This window comes from Pholcus phalangioides, unplaced genomic scaffold (assembly GCF_987345545.1).
Source record: "Pholcus phalangioides strain wild (caught in Gottingen) unplaced genomic scaffold, Ppha-v1.0 ptg000011l_1, whole genome shotgun sequence".
Taxonomy (NCBI): Eukaryota; Metazoa; Arthropoda; class Arachnida; order Araneae; family Pholcidae; genus Pholcus; species Pholcus phalangioides.
This window is the reverse complement of record NW_028301604.1, coordinates 25,603,096-25,621,695: the sequence shown is the minus strand read 5'-3', so window position 1 is coordinate 25,621,695 and position 18,600 is coordinate 25,603,096. Positions and strand designations below refer to the sequence as shown.

The window sequence follows — 18,600 nt, the reverse complement described above, 5'->3', positions numbered from 1 at the left end:
GCAGCTTTGGCCGGGGCAGACACGCATTTTGGCACCCTCCCCCTTGTAATGTTGAGTTGGAGGAGGTGTAAAGGCGCCGTATCTGCGCCCCCCAGGTACAGCACCCGGGGCACCAGACTCACCTGCTCTCTCGTAGTTGTTGCCCTGTATATCGTTGTATGGAGGAGAGTTTAACATTACACTACAGACAATTCCAAACAAGATTCGAGAACATATCGTTTTAGGGGATTTATCATTATATCGTTGTAGCGAGGTTTCGCCGTATTTGTATTGAATGGAGGAATGTTTCTTTTTTATTATTTTGTTGCTTCGTGCTTAAACTTGGTAAGTAAGTATTGGTAGTAGAGAATTTCAGACGGCAGCAGAACCTTTATTATCCGGGGTAATGATGAGGAAGAAAAACATGGAGAAACCAAAACCACGGTTAAACCACCAGGAATAACCAAACAGACTTGACAAACCCCACGCTCGGATCTCAAGAAATTTTGCTGGTGCTAACATTTATTTTTCAAACATTGGCCAAACATAACAGTAATCACAAAATAGTTTGAATAAAACGTATATCAATGTATTTTGCTTGTTAAAAATAAATATTCATTGTATTCTAATATTCTTCATGTCAAACAATCACATTTAAATTAAAGCAAAAATACACAAAAACTACTTTGTATGCAATACGTAGTTTTGTACCAGGCCTGATTTCTGCATCGAATATGGCATTTGTTGGAGACTTTATAATTTTCCACCTTAAATTTAGATAGCATTTACTTTATTCCTTTAGAAGCCAAATACTTTTGACCTATTTGGGCGGGGGGGGGGGGGGCTCTAAATGCTCACTTTACCCAAGGCCCCTACAAGTCGAAGGTCCTGGCTGCCAGTAAAGCCATAAAATTTGGGTTTCATAGATGTCCTTAGAATATTTTTCTGATATCTTCGGTTTCTCTCTATTAGAGTCCGCTGTTTACGTAAAAATAGTTAGAATAGTGTGCATATAATCAACTTCAATAATAACGCTGCTTCTAATTACCAAATAAAATATTATTCTCAACATTACGTTATCTGAGCAATAATTTCATGCTCGGCTATGATCCGTAGTTTTGGAAATTTTGTAACTCGGTTGTACCGCATTCCCGGAAAGTCCACCTCCTGGATAATCGAGTTTCTACTGTATCTAAATTCTGATATCCGTCCTTGTTTCCATCGATGATAGTCGTAAGAGCTTTAGGCCTCAAGAATATCCGAGTAAACGTTTTATGCATTCGTGAAATGCCCCCAAAATTAGAGGACTTGAGTTTCCTCTAATTTTGGGGGCATTTCGCGAATGCATAAAATGTTTACTCGGATTAGAGCAGCGGTTCTCAACCTTTGAAAGCCCGCGGCCCGGTCAATTTAATTTTCCAAGTGGAAGGCTCAGTCATACACACGACTAATGGGGAGTAAATGGGAAAACTTGAACGGCAAAATCCCTCGCGGCCAGGTATGAATGATGTCGGTGCCCGATACTGGGCAGCGGCCCTTTGGTTGAGAAACACTGCTATAGAGTAGCAACTGAGATAGCACTTACCGAAATTAAGTCATGGACAGCAAAGTTGCTTCCAGTTGAGTTTGTTGAAGTACAAGGAGAAAGGATGAGATACCATTATCGTTGACTACGTAAATTGGTATGAGAACACTCAACGATGTCTGAGATAATATAAAATGCCTGTATGTGGAAGTTTCTTTCTCCCCTAATCCATATAATACACCATCCTTTTCGATATCTAAAATTTTTCACATCTTTGTGTACAACCATTTATCGGCTCCTACCTTTTGTTTACTACTAGGTAGAGGAGGTTTTCAGCACACACGGGTCCAGTGAACTATCCTTCTGTGACCCTTTTGGCCATCTAGACGCTTTATTCTGTTTTTGATATTTGTGTTCTGATGCTAGTCTGTCTGGACACCATAAAAATGTAACATTGTGCTGGTGTTGTGACATACTCATATATATACTGTATATGTGTGTGTGAAAGGATGATTCAGAAATCAGATGGTGATGATGACACAGTTTAGAGAATGTTCTCGTGCCTCCCTAAAAGGCTTCCGGGGGGCGTGCCACGCATATTACTACTGTCCAGAAAAACATCTGGTTAACCATTCCCCCCCCCCTTTTTTTTGCGTGTTTATGTTCTCCAATACAAATTAGCAAGCTTTGACTAACTTTTTCCGCAAATTTGCCTACTGATGTATATTTCGCTCGGGGCCAGTCGTAATCTCGCGATGTCCAAGAGTGATGGGGTTTGGCTACAGACGTAGTTTTCTTTTATTCCCTTTCAATCTATATTGTCTGACCTGCAGACAGTGTTTGAGTGAGAGAGAGTTTGGGGGAGAGAATAGGCAATACATATATCCACTAGTATTTTCTTCCCTTGTCGCCAATGGAACTACATTAATTAACATTAACAACACTCAGTAAAAAAAACTTCGATGACTTTTTGTGGTGCCGCTTTTCTCCTGCGACTAGCACCCGCTTATTTTGTTGAATGGAATGGGGATACCGGATACCACCCTACCTACACGTTTCCATCTCCTCTAACATGGTCATAAAAATCGTCCTCCTAAGAAAAGACCCTACTTTTTGCCTTAAGCTATTCCCTGTTTCCTGAACAATATGGGATCGGAAATCAGTTTTTTTTTCAACCAAAATTAGTATTTTACGGAACAAAAAATTTAATTTTTAAACAAATTACTATTTATTTACCGTGGCAAAAAACTACTTCATTTTTTTTTGCGGCCCCCCTTTTTTTAGCAGCCCGGTGCGACCGCACCTTTCGCACCTGCCTAAGTCCGGCCCTGCCTCGACCATAGGCACATTTTGCGATCATCAAAATTAGAGAGAGAGAGAGAGAGAAGCCGTAATTTTTTTTTATACACGTTCTATACGTACTATATATTACTTTTATTTTTTTATATACTTATTTCATAAGGCAGTTGCCTAGCAAGTCTATTTGGTTCTGTGGTTGGTGCAGTGGCGTCGGAGCCGGGGGTGCTGTGGGTGCTCAAGCACCCACGATAATTTGTGAAATGCATCCGAGCACCCCCAGAATTGATTCAGAAATTAAAATTTCCGATACAAAACTAAAGACGAGCACCCAAAGTTTCGAAACACTTCCGACGCCCCTGGATTGGTGTACTAGGTTGGAGAGTGAAAGACTTTAAGAGCTGTCGCGGGTTCGAATCCCGATAGGTCACTAAAAAGTTCTTTCCAAATAAATAGAATTGGTCGGTACCAACCGCCATTTTGAATCAGACAAAAAATAAGAAAAAAATATCATACCATTTTCCCAGGCGACACAGGAAGCCTGGCTCGAAAGGTGCGAAATCCGGCTAAAAAAGGAAGTCTGTCAAAAAAAAAAAAGCGTGAAAATCGATAAACGACACTGGCGCTATCTAGTGGCGGAAATCAGCACTTCCGGTGGTCAAGCGCTGCGTACACTACTCATAACAGAGGGTTATCAATGGATAGCCTAGGTTGAAATATGATAAGCCAGTGCTTGACCTCTGAAGGAATTACTGTGCCAATAATTGACACCAGAACTGTGGGAAGAGGAAGGTCAGATTTAGTGGACCTTCGCATGTAGATGAGAAAAATATTATTAGAGTCAAGTTCAACAGCATATCCTCTAATGAATTATCTGTAGGGATATTGAAGAGAAGAAATTTAGATAAGAGAGAGATAAGTGTGTGTATATATATAAGTGTAAGAAGACTTGTTTTTCATATCAATGTTTGATGAAAAATGTTCACAAAAATGTTTTCAAAACCCAGAGTTTCTTGAGCAGTAGAGAAATCTCTTATATCAAAAGATCTCCAGCACTAAACTTCAACTCCTCAATGTTTTTGATTGAGGTAACTTTAGAAACAATAAAGTTCTTTAATTGAAAAGGACGTGATTTAAGAATTCTTTGTGCACTCGAAATCTTATTTGCCAAGGGCAGTCGCAAGCAAGATGTTTCCTTGAACGTGACTAGTTCTTTGTCCTCTAATGGAGACATCCAAGAGAGTCTTGGTATTTTACGGACTGTATATTACTGACTGAGGGCAAGTGGCCACTGAATTACCAATTCCTTCCATAGAGTTTGACAGTTGGGAAACACTGGATGATATCTTATTCACGAAACACGCTTCGGAAGCATGTTTTTTCTAGTAATGCCTAGACCCCTAGACAGGAAACAGCTCTTGACTCTTTTGAGTTTAATATTTGAAGGAAGATCTTAAAAAACGCATGCAAAAGATGATAAATTATATGGATAAATAATTAAATGGTTACCCTATGATAAGTATAAAAATAACGAACCAATTTGTCAGGATAACAATAGCGAAGACGAAGCCAAACGGCTGGACCTAATATAAACGTATTTTGAAGACAACAAACCAACCGAGGTATCGGCTGCAAACGATACCCCGGTTGTCTTATATCTCTATATATAGTCTTATATCTCTTTCGTTTTCTGGATTTCTGTGTGTGGGAGTTAATATATTTCTATCATTTCCAAAAACGCCATGTCATACGTTCGGTGAATTTGGCAGGATTATGAAGTGACGTCATCAATTTTAAAGCGTTATAACTCATTAATAATGGGTCAGATCAAAAACTGAAAACACTTTTCCATATTAGTTTTTCACAAGGAATCACGCGTGTAATTATTGGGCGGTCGATAGTTACCACCCTGTATAAATTTGAGCTCTCTCTCCCTCTTCCATGCTTTATGGCAGGGGTGGCCAACAACAGGTCCCCGATAAGATAAAAATAAATTATAGAATTAAAATTAATAATTTACAAGGTGTTAAATCAAATTTGTGATCATTATTCGAGCTATTCTCGTTTCAATAGCGTAAAACTACTTACATTCATTTTTTTAGTGACGAAAATAATTTACTATCTTATCACCATACTGCGTTTTCAAACACACAAATTGCTCATAAAGCTTGGCACACACATGAGCAATTTTTTTTCCCGCCACCCTCGTTTAGCAAATTGCCTATTTTGCGAAAATAATAGTTGAATAAAAATTGGAACAAAAATGTTTCATTTGTGAAATTGAAACTACGAATAGATTTGATGGAATAATTTGTAGAAGAAACTAATTTTTGATGCATAATATATATATATGGCTGAGAACGCAACCAGATAAACAGTGAATATATTTATGAATATGAAAGGGAATACAATCCTCGTTATTTTACTGGTGTGGCGTATACACCGGAGTGACACCTGCGATGTTGCAGCTGACCGTTATGTTGGTCCTTGAACAGAAAGAAATTGATCACCGCCACTTCATGGAAACATTTTTCCAGACCCTGTATTGGCAACCATGTGAATCGAAACTGCTTTTTTTTCTTTACCTCAGCATTTTTTCCTCTCCCTCCGCTTTGACGAGTAAAAAAATACAGTATAAAGTGCTCTTGATGTGTCTGCTGCCGATAATCTTCTTGCACTGTGTATACCTTCTCTGCGAAATAAATGTATTTCGAACCAAGGTTACATTGCAAAAGTTATTTGTCTTGACGTGTAGATGTCTGACCCTCTGAAGTTTGTCGGTGGAGTTCCGAACCACCTTGTATATCTACAAGTAATGAAGTACCGTAATTTCCTGCGTATAGTCCCACAAGTGCCAATTTTAATGCTCTGAGGGAAAAAATTGTCGTATATGCGAATTGGCTAATATATATTGGATCCCGCTTATACCGTTCCCACTTATAACGTTTCTTGCCTACTATGACTAATTTTCGTAGTTCCAACTCTTACTTATACTCTTATACTCTTCAAGATTTCCCGTTTAAAGTGTTTTACGCTTAGAACAATTTTCCATGACGGTTTTTTTTACCGTCATTTATAGTTACTCCTGCTTTATAAAAAGCAGGAGTAACTGTAAATTTTAGTGCACTGAGATTTTCTGTTTTCCTCTGTTTCTCCCCCATTTTAATTTTTTAGCATTTAAAACAATAATTTACAATTATTTACACGTTTGGCGAGTCTTTTGGTGCAATTTGATGATATCTCATATATCTTTCTGTATTTAAAATCTTTATTTTCCGTATTTTTCTCGATGGCCCGACTATTTCTGTAGAAATAAATACAATAGTACCAGAACTTCGTGTAAAAAACGTTTTTGGTTATCAGACAAACGATGATTTATTTCGAAGCCGAAGATTGTTCATAAAACTGTGAAAATGTTTCAATTTTTTTGATTTCTTCCATATTTAACAAGGTTTCCATGATTCTAAACTGTAATTTTTCATACAAGGGAAAAAGAAAGATGTTATAAAGAAAAAACAAAAGTTTCTGATTGAATTGCCTGTATGAAAGCGCTAAACTTGTTATATATCCACCTGTAGCAGCTGAAACTTTCATGGAAACGTGATCGTCTTTAGCTTACTTCTAGCGTAGGTCATGAAATAATTTTTTTTTGTTTTTTCGATTCAGCGTTCCTTCGAAGGTCAAAAAAAAACTAAAAAAAACTCAAATTTTGTTGTTACTGCCCCCGGTGAAGTTGACCGTTGCATTTTCTCTCCTATTTTCACATCTGTAATTCCACATACATTGCGTTGTTCAACTGGAGAAGTGTTCTCATGAAAATAATATATGGCTTTTCGTAAGCTCTCTCTAAGGATTTGATTGAATGAGTGAAGGGATCAGTTTGGAGGACAGCAACACCGCTGTTGCGACATCTTCTAACCTTCAGAGATTATCTTTGTTGAACCTTCACGGAAGCAGCTCTACGTGCAAAAACAAGGTAAGAAAATCTGCAAATTTCAAGCATAATTAACTACTTATACAGTATGCTTCATAGGCAGGGCCGGAATAAGACGTTTGAAGCATTTGAATGGTTTTGGTGCCATTTCCCCCGGTCCGTAAAACCATATTTTACTCAATATCGAATCTATAAATTTTAAAAAAAAATGAAATTTTATATTCAGAAGTAACTAATCTAAAGCAGAATTATGATGTGAATATTTCTAAGCGCAGACATTGACAGTACCCCCCCCCCTTTTTTTTTCCTACTTGTAGTCTTTGATAATATATCTCCAGGTTTTTCTTCTTTTTTTTTATAACATCTTTGGAAGTTTCGGAATTTTTCTTTCATATTTACCAAAAAGACAGACCTTAGATTTTTAGATTTTTTTTTTCAAAATCTTTTTAAAGCATTTTAAGATATTTTCTCCCATCGACTGCTTGTTAGGATTTTATAAACCGGCTTCAAAAGCAACCACTGAATCTTAGCATGGCCAAAATTATTCACAGGTATCTTATTTTTTGGTGAATCACAGTCATTGGGTACCTTTTCTTTCTGATACATTTTCGAGTATTAATTTACATCTGTAAGCATTTCTTTTACTTCTACGGTAGATCAAACTAAGGCGTCTTTATACCAATATTCTAGGGGTTCTAGATCAAACCACAAAAGGGTAGCTATCAGCTGTGTAACCTATGTGGACGCATGGAGCAACAAATCAGGGTAAAGAAAAATATGTAAATACAAAAATTTCCACAAAAAAAAAAAAAAATTATAGAAAAAAAAAGATTTTTATGAAAATTTCAAACTATGAGCAATTCGCAGAGAAAACCGTGATTTTTAACGCATTTCATCAGGCTGGGAACACAGCAGCGAGTTTTCAGGATTATTTTACTGGTGCGGTTTATACATTTTCAATTGATGATAAAATAAAAATAATCAAACGTATTGAAGATGGAGCCAATCAATCGGCAATATGCACGAAATTTTTCTTATTGAAATCTAGTTTCCAACATTTGGAAAAATCTCAGCGGGATCATCGCTGCTCACGAAAAAAATTTGGATGGTGCAAAGAAGCTACATACGCCGACCTAAAAAATAAAATGTAGAAGCTCTTTCAAAATTGTTCACCATTCAGCGGAATCGAAATCCTCTGTGACAGGAGTCCTGCTGCAAAACAAAGCAAAGGGGCCATTCAAGTATTACGTAAGCAGATTTTCTGCCAATTTTTGACCCCCTCCCCCCCATCAGCAAAAGTCAGCAAAACATTGACCCCCCCCTCCCCCCTGTCAGCAAAATTTCGTCAGCAGCTTAGAATATTTCATACCTTCCATAAAGGGGTGGTTGATGACGTAAGCAACCTTCAAACCTCCCTCCCCCCTTGTCATCAAAAGTTAGCAAATCCGAAACCCCCCCCCCCTCGATGCTGACGTAATACTTGAATGACCCCAAATGAGTTTGCTGAACGTTTTGAAGAAAAAGCTTTTGTATGCTCTAACCGCTGGCTGGACAGATTTAAAAAATGAAGCAATATTTCATGCGCTAAGGTTGTGGGTGAAATAGCAAGTGTTAATGCATCGGATGTGGAAAACTCGAAGTCTCAAGAGTGGCCGGATGTAATCCGGGATTATGAAGAGAAAGATATTTTTAACGCTGATGAAGCTGGGTTATTTTAAAAAATTACCTCGAAACAAACTTTAAAATTTAAAGGAGAAAAATACAGTAACGGGAAGCTGTCCAAAGATGTAACTGCTACCGTGTGTGCAAACATGGATGGTTTGATGATGATGGTGATCAAACGAAAACTAACCGTAATAGGCAACACTCAAAAGCCTAGATGTTTCAAAAACATTAAAAAGCTACCTGTAAACTGCAAAGCTAATCGAAAAGCTTGGTTGACTGCTGATGTGTTTGAAGAAGAGCTTCGTCAATGCGACAGCGACTTTCTGAAAACAAAGCGCAAGATTGTACTCCTGATAGACCTTTCTTTCAAACCGATCACAACTCAGGTCTATCACCATGTATGGGCGATTTACTACCTAGTGAGTTGTGCCGGAAGTGTAACTGTGTGTGTACCTAACAGTCTGAATGCGTATGTAGTGTTGTGTTTGATTTTTCAGTGCTGCCATCTATATTTTAGAAGTGAAGTGAGTGATGTGTTATGATTGAATTACATTTGTAGGTCTGTTGCTCTCTGTGGCGAGACTTTTTTTAAAGGGGATATCGGCTCGCATTCGTGCCTTGAAGTTGGGAACCACAGAGAACCAACTTCAGCCGACCCAGGCCATTTTATAAGAAATTGAAACTGGTGGGGCACTAGCAAAAAAAAGGGCACTCACGAAGCGGAATAAGCTGCATTGTGTTCGTACAAATGACATATCAGGCGAAAACTTCAAATTTTAATAAAATTCATAATTAATAAAAATATTAATTAATAAATGATAAATTAATAAAAATATTAACTAATGAAATTAATTAATAAATTTCAATAAATTTCATTAATTAATAAAACTATTAACTAATGAAATTATTAAACTCATTAATTAATTATCTCTCTCTCTCTCTCTCTGTGTTAATGCATAAGATATGCAAAACAGCGAGGGAAGCGATGTACAAACTTGAAAAAAAAGCATAGCAAGAAATCTATCAGAAGTTTACAGATCGAGCCGCAATCAAAAATTATGCACAATGAGGATAATGACACATTGTATTGTGTTGGCATGATTCAAAACAATATAAAAATATATGTGAGGTAGGAAATTATTGCATGTACAAAAGGATGCAATGTGAAATTTTATAGCACATGCAGAATAGGCGTGTACAACATTTGCAAAAATAGATACGTGAAGGTACGCAAAAAATGCACTAAATAGGCAAAAACAAGAGTGTGCGGCGTGATCGGAGAGGGTTGCGTGGTGCTGGCATTGATTCAAAAAAATATAAAAAACATGCGAGGTAGAATATTATTGCAAGTACAAAAGGGAGCAAGATGACATTGTATAGCACTCGCAGAAAAATTATGATTGTTTTTCAAGAAAGAGATTCGTCTCTTTATCGGAAACAACTAGAAACTGGACTTAAACAAGATTTAATTTTAATCATTATTTGGATGACCATACGTCTCGTATTTCCCGGAACATTGCTGTATTTACACGTGGTTTAATAATACACTACTAGTACACAGGAAAATTTTTCGAAAAAGACAAACAACTAGCAACTAGTGGGTAATTTTTTCCATCGAAATGGCCAAGAAAAAGGCCTGATCTAGTTGGAAAATAACTAAGTTGTCAACACTGTTCTAGCTTGAGCAGGCACTAAAGAAACACATGAAAACACTGAAACTTTAGAATGAAAAATATATATAAAAACAAGAAAAAATTCTACTTTTTTCCGATGTTAAAATTTAGAGATGTTGATTTCTATATTTTTTCAACGATAACAAGAAAACAATCCAAAAAGAAAAAAAGAGATGGAAAACAAATATTCAATTAAAAAAAAAATCTGAACAAAAAGTAATTTTACACAAGTCCGCATTTGCAAATAATACATTCTCAACATGAAATTCTCCCGGTTATAATCACCTCAAATTTCATCTTACTTTATACAGCTTCTAGAAAAGCGTTGAGATATGATACCCAGGTCTTGATTAGTATTCTTTTTATGGTTTGTTATTACCGTATGGTCCCATTGAGAGTGGCTTGGCTAGCTTCATCACAAAGAGATACTGTCACCATCGCACCCCCCAAAGACAGACGCCATTCTTACCTTCTCCCCCTCCAATTTTTTTATGATTCTACACACATTTGAGATTCAATAGTGACGGAATCATTCTCTTCAAGTATTGTATACTCACATAGTGGGATTCAGTATACACAGAAACACTCATAAAACCACAATACAGTGGAACACTCCTTAATACGACTCTCATTTATACGACTTTTACTCATTTACTTATTCATTATACACGTTTGGGCTTCGGTTGCAGTTTATTCCTACACATATTAATGTTTAAGTATTTAATTTATTCGACGCACAACATCAATTACATGGCATTTTTATTTCAACTGGAACCCCAAAAACTTGGTAAAAGTTTCATTTCTGTCGGTAGGATTTCATTTTTTTTTAATAGGTAGCAAAAGACGTCACTGAAATGAATATTTTTACAAATATTATTACCAGATAAGCCATAATTTTTAGTATGATTGTAAATGGATACATAAACATTCAGGAAGCTATAACCCCTTTAAAGTGGGCTCTGAAATAGTTTGTTTATTGTAAGTTTTTGAGAACTATGGAAACGCGGCGAGAGCCATAAACATTTACATTTGTCGAGAGGCAACTATACTAGATGTGCAGACCATACTTCTTCGCATACATGTTCCTTCCTAGTTTTTTTCCATTGTGTTAGTGCTTCGTTTCCCAGTGTTATTCCTGAAGCATTTGCAACTGGTCTGCTGGTGAGAAATAAGTACAATATATGAGTTCGTTCTCTTTCATTTCCAGTAGAATTTCCTTTGGTTGTGGTATCTTGCTTGCTAGCTGGCTGCGTGGAATCAGCTTTTCTTGATTTTTGAACCCCCCACTCCCCTTCTCGCTTGAACGTAAAATGAAAATTTCGACAAAAAAAATCTAGATCTATGAAAGAGTGAAACTTGTGAAGAAATTAAATATGCCGAGTTACTTTTGGAAAAGGTTTCAACAAAAATATAATAAAAATCTTACAAATTTGCTTTTAATTTTATTTTTGTGTCATTTGTAAAATAATCGTAAGAATCCTGAAGAGAGAGAGAATAAAGTAAAGGCAAAATCATCATTGGATTAAATTTATCAAAAATATATAATCTCATGACCTTTCTTTGCTTCATATTCTGATAACCAGGGCCGCAACTAAGGTGGGGGAGCAGGCGAGCTTCGGGCGCTAGATCCGAGGGGGCGCCAATTTCATTCTAAACCCTCTCCTTCAACATTACAAGGGCATGTCAAAATTCGCGCTTACCCCGTGTGACCAAGCATCTAGTTGCGGTCCTGCTTGACCATTCTCCGTCTGTTCTTTGTCGGACTTTTTATGAGAGCAAAAGACCTATTCCATTGAAGTCCGCCCGTGGAAAACTATCTTTTCTCAGTTGAACTTTCCTTTCTTGGAAAAAAAAATGTCATAAAAAAATCGCTCTCGCGAATGGGGAAATCCTTTTGTGTGAGTTTTTTCTTTGACTCCCTGCACATTGGCAGGGTTTGAAGTTGAAGCTAAACAAGAAAAGGGCTTTGCCCCACCAGTAGTTGTTTTTTATCTTCACTGGTGGGGCAAATAGAAAGGCTAGTGGGGCAAAATCCCCACCAGTTAACATGTTAAAAAAAGGCTTGAGCCGACCACCACTGTGGTGACCTTGGGGTTCGAACCCGTGACCTCGCGGCGCGAGTCTGTCACTATAACTACTCGACCACCACAGCGGCACTCCTGATAGACCATGGGACCACTGCCCATACCCACTTAAAAAATCTTAAGTGTATCAAGCTCGTTTTTTTGCCTCCCAATACAACTTCTGCGCTGCAACCGATGGATCAAGGAGTTTTTTGCAGCTTCAAAACTCACTCCAGGAAGCAGTTGGTTATGCGTATTTTGGAAAGGTATGAGATGAACAGCGAGTATAACATCTCTCTTTTGGAAGCAATCGTTTTGCTGGAGAAGTCTTGGAGACAAGTAACATATGCAAAAATTCGTAACCGCTTTTGACACGCGGGTCTTTCCAAGAATGTATTGGAGGAAGGAAGAGACAGTATTGCGGACGACGAAGACGAAAACGATGAAAACTTACCGATTGCTATATGGCTGGAAAAGAATGGTGTAAATCTTTTTCCTAGAGATGAAATTGAACACTTCGAATCTTGTGATAATGAGGTATGTGCTTCAGATATTGGCGTACGAAAAGGTAGCCAAGATTATAATGCTTTATTTAAAAAAAAAAAAAACGTAACCCCCCCCACTTTAGAAAAAAAAAATATGAACCCCCCCACCTCCCTCGAGTAAATTCTGCGTACGCCTATGACTTCAGATATTCCTACCGATGATGACATCGTATCATCGTCGTTGCTTCAAAGTGAAGCAAAAGAACGATGCTGACGAAGAAGATTCCTTACCCTCAAGAGAATAAAGTGAAATGTCAACACCAGCTCTGAAATAAAAGCGGCTGCAAACATTCTGAATATTTTTTCTACGGAAAATGTGTGGAGAAAAAAACTTTGGACTCTTTCTCCTAATCATCGATAAGAAAATTGATGAACTTTATTTGAAATCGAAATGTATCCAATCAAAAATAACAAATTTTTTCCATAGGAAGTAAAACTAAAAGTAAGTAATACTACTTCAAAATTCTTTCTTTCTAATATTTGATTAATAGTTGTCTATTTAAGTGATTAATAATTTATTAGTACATTGTGTGTTATTTCAGTGAATGTTCCCAACAAACCACCATCAAATGCTAAGAAATATCAATGTTTCAACAAATTTGGATATAGTGAACCTTGGGTTATAGTGAGCTTTCTATTGGGTCCACAGATGGTTCATTCTAACGGGGTTTGACTGTATATGTATTTTTTTTTGGAATGCCTGATAATGAGGATACGTTTAGGTTCTTCATGCTGAGATACCGACATTTTTACTGAACATAAATATACACTCGTGTGCAAAATTAAATTAAAAAGAGAATTAGCATATTATGTCGAATTTCTGAAAAACTAGTGGACAGATTTTAATGGAATTTGGTACGAATACACAGTTATAACAGAGAAAGAGATGTACCATACAAAAGTCATAGTACAAACACATGATTGTCAGTAAAGCTCATGATTGCAGGAATTCCCAAAATCCACGTTGCAAGATCGAACCGAAGATGAGTCTAATATGGGGTATGGTCCCCTCTCATAGTCAGACAGGTCCATGGGCGGAGATATGCCCACCCCCCCCCCAGCGTCAAAAGTGTAGTGGGCAGATCTAATGTATATGTGTATATATGAATTGACATCATCATAATCGTGCCCCCCCCCCCCAGACTTCCAATTCTATCTCCGCCTATGGACAGGTCGCCATACTGGACACAAAGCAGTTGAGGAGTCCCTGTGGCAATCGGTCCCACTCCTACAGCAACGCAGTTTTCAGTTTCGGGATGGTTCTCGGAGGGGGATGGCGAGATGCAATTGCCTTCCCAAGAGCGTCCCAGACATGTTCTATAGGGTTTAGGTCAGGAGATCTGGCTGGACAATCCATACGTCGAATATCCTCACTTTCCAGATAATCGTTGACCAGGTGAGCCCGATGTGGACGAGCGTTGTCGTCCATGAACAGGAACCGAGGGCCAACTGCGTCCCTGAAAAGTCGAACATAGGGCTCTAATAAGATCTCCTCTCTATACCTCCTAGCAGGCACGGACCCTCTGCCAAACACATGGAGGGGTGTGCGGCCGTCCAACATGATGCCTGCCCAAACCATGACACCACCATAGTGATCCATTTCCCTGATGTGGAAGGGAGTGTATTGGATCCCTGGCTCTCTCCAGCTGAGGGTACGTCGAGAATCAGTGTCGAGGCTTAATCCCGATTCATCTGTGAAGAGCACGGTGCTCCACTTAAGTCTGGTCCAAGACTGATGTTGTCTGCACCATACTAAACGCGCTCTCTTGTGTGCCGCAGTGAGCGGGACGCAAACCGTGGGTGTTCTGGCATACAGCACTCTCTCACGAAGCCTTTGGGCAACAGTAAAACGTGAAACTCGAGTTCCAATGGCAGCATGCAGTTCACGCGAGAGCTGTGATGCTGTAGCAGTCCTGTGGTGCTGCGCTGAAAGTGCCAAATAACGATCCTCATTGATCGTCGGGGCTCTTCGACGACCTTGTCTAGGTCTTCTCAATATAGGTCCAGTGCATGGCCCCCACATCCTGAAGCAGGGCCCCTAGGCTGGGATCTTTTACGGGCCCCCTGGCCAGACTTTCACGGGGCCCCCTTTATGATGAATTTATAGCGTGAAAAAACAAAAAAATTATTAAAATCCTCCCGGGCCCCAGGGCTGGAGCCTTGTCAGCCCACCGTTTGTGGGGGCCATGGTCCAGTGTCCTGAAACTGTTTCCACAAATTGCTGATGACACTGGGCGTAACATCGAGCTCTGTAGCCACCTGCACTTGTGATTGCCCTGCCTCCAATCTACCGACGATTCTCCATCTCATTCCGTCATCCATACGTTTGTGGCTACTCATTTTACCTGATAGCTTACAAAATTTACCAAACTCTTGCGAGAAACACAGCGAGTGTCGCCGAGGAGTACGAGCACCCGAATCGTGAAAAACGCCTCGTGCCCTTATCATCCCTCCGTGCTCACAGCTCCGTCCACACGCACTTGTACGCTTACGTATTTGACACTGAATATTTTCATACTTCTTCGGTGGCATTATTAGTATCTTTGGTTCAGTACTTTTTGTGAAAATAGACACACACACCCAAAATTTGCAAATTCTCTTAATTTTGCACACGAGTGCAGTAGTTATTGAAGAGATAAATATAGTAGCCATTAAAATAGTAAATACAATAGTTATTGCATTCTAAAACTTCATTTCTTTGCAAAATAACCATTTTCTAACCTTTATATTGATACAAAGAAATTCCCATTTTTGATGCATTTTTTTGAAATATATGGCACTGTCAAGGGGTTAAGTCTCTTGTGGTGAGACCTTTCAGTCCATGAGTCAACTACTTTTTTTTTGGTACCACCTGGGGTGGCAAAGGTTGAATGTTTTTCTTGTACGGTTTTATGCGTAGATCAAGAATATATGTGATATCAATGTCACAACAGGCCCGTCATTTAGGGGGCACTCCCCCCCTGGCTTTTAAAATACACTAAAAATGGTATATATACATACAAATATATAAATACATACATTGAGTACATGTGTTTTGCCCCCCCCCCCCGGAAAAAGTTCAAATGACGGCCCTGTGTCACAAAGTGGTAGCTGCATGTAGAAAAATTTTTTATACAGAAAATTATTATTTTTTAAATTGAAAAAGCAATTTTTACTATAAAAGCACCATTTTTTTTTCACATAAAGCTACCACGTTGACATTGACATCACATATATTCTTAATCTATGCCTAAATCGTACAAGAAAAACGTAGTCAACCTTTGCCAGCCCAGGTGGTACCAATTGAGCTCATTTTCGGATTTGGCTCATGGGCTATTTGATAACTTTACATTTTTTCTTGGCAAAAAAAAAAGTAATGAAAATCTGTTTTCAAGAGAAAAAATGTCTGGTTTTAGTTGCAGGAGCAAATTTATTGTAATGGAACACAGTCCTGTTCGAGTCTGAACATAGCTATTCACAGGGCCGCAACTAGGTACTTTGCCAACCGGGGCAAGCACGCATTTTGGCACCCCTTTCAAAAGAATAGTTAAAAATTAAATTCGCCCCTCCGGGAGACCAGCTCCCGGGACACCAGACCCACTTGATCCCCCCCCCCCCCGGTTGGGCCCTGACTATATAATATTCATATCATAACATTTATTTATGGGACGTAACTTGGTAGTGTTGCTTTCGAAAAATATCCAATATGTTGAATCAGTTACATCCGCAAGTAATGTTTTCATTCGTTCCCATAGTTGAACTTTACCAAACCCAGCTTAATGGCTCGTATACAGTATTAGTATACACTTGTATATTTAAGAATGAATCTGATTTCAGATCGGAATTGATATGCTAATCATAATTGAAAACATATTTTCTCTCTCCAGTTCTCAGCATGGGCGAAAAAAAACTTGTTGATGGTGCTGACAGTTCTGGCTGTGCTATTAGGAGTTGGTCTTGGATTTTTTGCTCGAATGTTCTTTTACTCGGATGATATAGTCGTTATAGTTTCATTTCCTGGTGAATTGTTAATGCGGATGCTGAAGATGCTTATTTTGCCTCTCGTCATCTCATCCATGATATGCGGTAAATATTATTTGAGACAACTTTGTGTGTGTGTGTGTATTTTAAAAATCTATGATCTTTTCTTTTGCCATAGCTGTTTATTGTATAAGCTTTCACAAAACATCGTAAGGACGCGTGTACACTGCTCGTGTGGCTTGTTGAGTTAGTCGGTAGTTTGTTAACTCTCGTCTACATAGGCGTGCTATATTATCCTTGCTTGAATTGATAAAATTTTCATCAATTTCTACGGCTGTCACGAAATATTTTATGCGAGAAAAGCAATGTGCTCTAGTCCAGTGGTTTCCAAAGTGGGCAATATCGCCTCCTGGGGACGATGGAATGGTCCGGGGGTCGGTAGAAACTGTGGTTTTAGTATAAGATCCTATGGAAAGATTTAGTTGGGGGACAACGAGAACAAAAAATTTTTAAAGAAGGAGGTGATGGAACAAAAAGTTTGGGAAACTATTCTCTAGACCAGTGTTTTCCAAAGTGGACAATATCGTCCCCTGAGGGAGGGCGATGGAAGTTTACCAGGTTCCAAGGGGGTGGTTGAAACTTTGAGTTTAGTATAGGATCCTATGGGTTTGATTTATTTGGGGAGTGATGGAACAAAAAAAGTTTGAGAAACTATTCTCTAGACCAGGGGTCGCCAACTTTTTCCAAGCAGGGCCACAATCAAGATTATTTGCAACGTGTACGTGCCACTTTACAAATTTTAACAAGCAGATCATACGTCCCGTTTCACGAGACACGAGCATTCTTTCCGTTTCTGCAAAATATTGTTCGGCTGTCCTCTTATTTTCGTAAAAATGTTCCGTTTGTCACTCTTTTGAGTTTCAAATTGCTTTTATTTTTCAGTCATAACTTCCATTATCGCAATGCATATTGTATATGTACGTATATCGGTAGAAACAGGGCGGCTCGAGCTTACCTGCCACCCGGGTGCGAAGCCTCATATGCCGCCCCTAATGGTGACCAGAGCGGGAGGCTGACAGCTTCAGTGAAGCGGACCTCGAGAAAAACCTGATTTTTTTTTTCTCAGAGAAGAAAACCACGCATCATTGTTTTCCGTGTAAATGTATGTGACCATACGTCCCGCTTTTAAAGTAGGGTTTATCTTTTTTTTTTTGTTCCACAATTATTTTACCATTCTTAATATAATGCCAGATAACTTAATCCTTGAAACGGCACTTATTTTTGTGAGCCATCATCACTTATCCTGTAAAGATGATATGTAACAAGATTATTTTTACTAAGAAATTTTTTCAAAGGTGTTTCTGGTACTCCAGGGACCGGACAAGTGAGAAGCCAAATTTTCCCTTTGCTTTCATTTGACTATATTGTGGAACAAATTCTGGGTGAGGGCATGCCCCACCCCTAATCCTAGAGTAGGGCCCTAGGCTGGAATCTTTTGCGCCCCCCCCCCCTCAGTCAAACTGTTCACGGGCCCTTCTATAGTTAATTTATAGAGTGAAAAAGCCAAAATAATACTAGAATTGTCCCCGGCCCTTCTGGGGGCCATGGGTGAGAGAACCAAAATGCATACTTACCCCTTGTGATAGAGTACAGGGGCGGCACTTGGACATGCGACCCATTGTGGCCGCATGGGGCCCCACTCAAAAGGGGTGCTAAATCCAAGGGGAATGGGTTAAAAAAATTTTTTTGTTAGGAATTGTTTGGATAAATTGTGAGGGAGGGGCATGACCCCCAAGGGTAGAGCTGACAGGGTTCCAGCTTGGGGCCCGGGACTAAATCCTTGTAATTTTTTTTTTTCACTCTATAAATTAACTGTAGAAGGGGCTCCATGTGAAATCTGGAGCCCCACGAAAGATTCCAGTCTAGGGGATCTTGACTATGGGGACAACAGGCAGGAGGG

The 18,600-nt window shown here is 38.8% G+C and overlaps 1 protein-coding gene across 1 annotated transcript in view; it reads left to right on the top strand.

Moving 5' to 3' along the window:
* Positions 1–6,412: 6,412 nt before the first annotated feature.
* The window catches only part of LOC149080270 (excitatory amino acid transporter-like), a 73,147-nt gene continuing 60,959 nt past the window's right edge, over positions 6,413–18,600 (top strand). The window contains exons 1-2 of the mRNA XM_089239392.1: positions 6,413–6,776; positions 16,547–16,745. Of these exons, the coding sequence (XP_089095518.1) occupies positions 6,663–6,776; positions 16,547–16,745 (313 nt within the window). The 5' untranslated portion in view covers positions 6,413–6,662. The remainder of the gene's footprint in view (positions 6,777–16,546; positions 16,746–18,600) is intronic.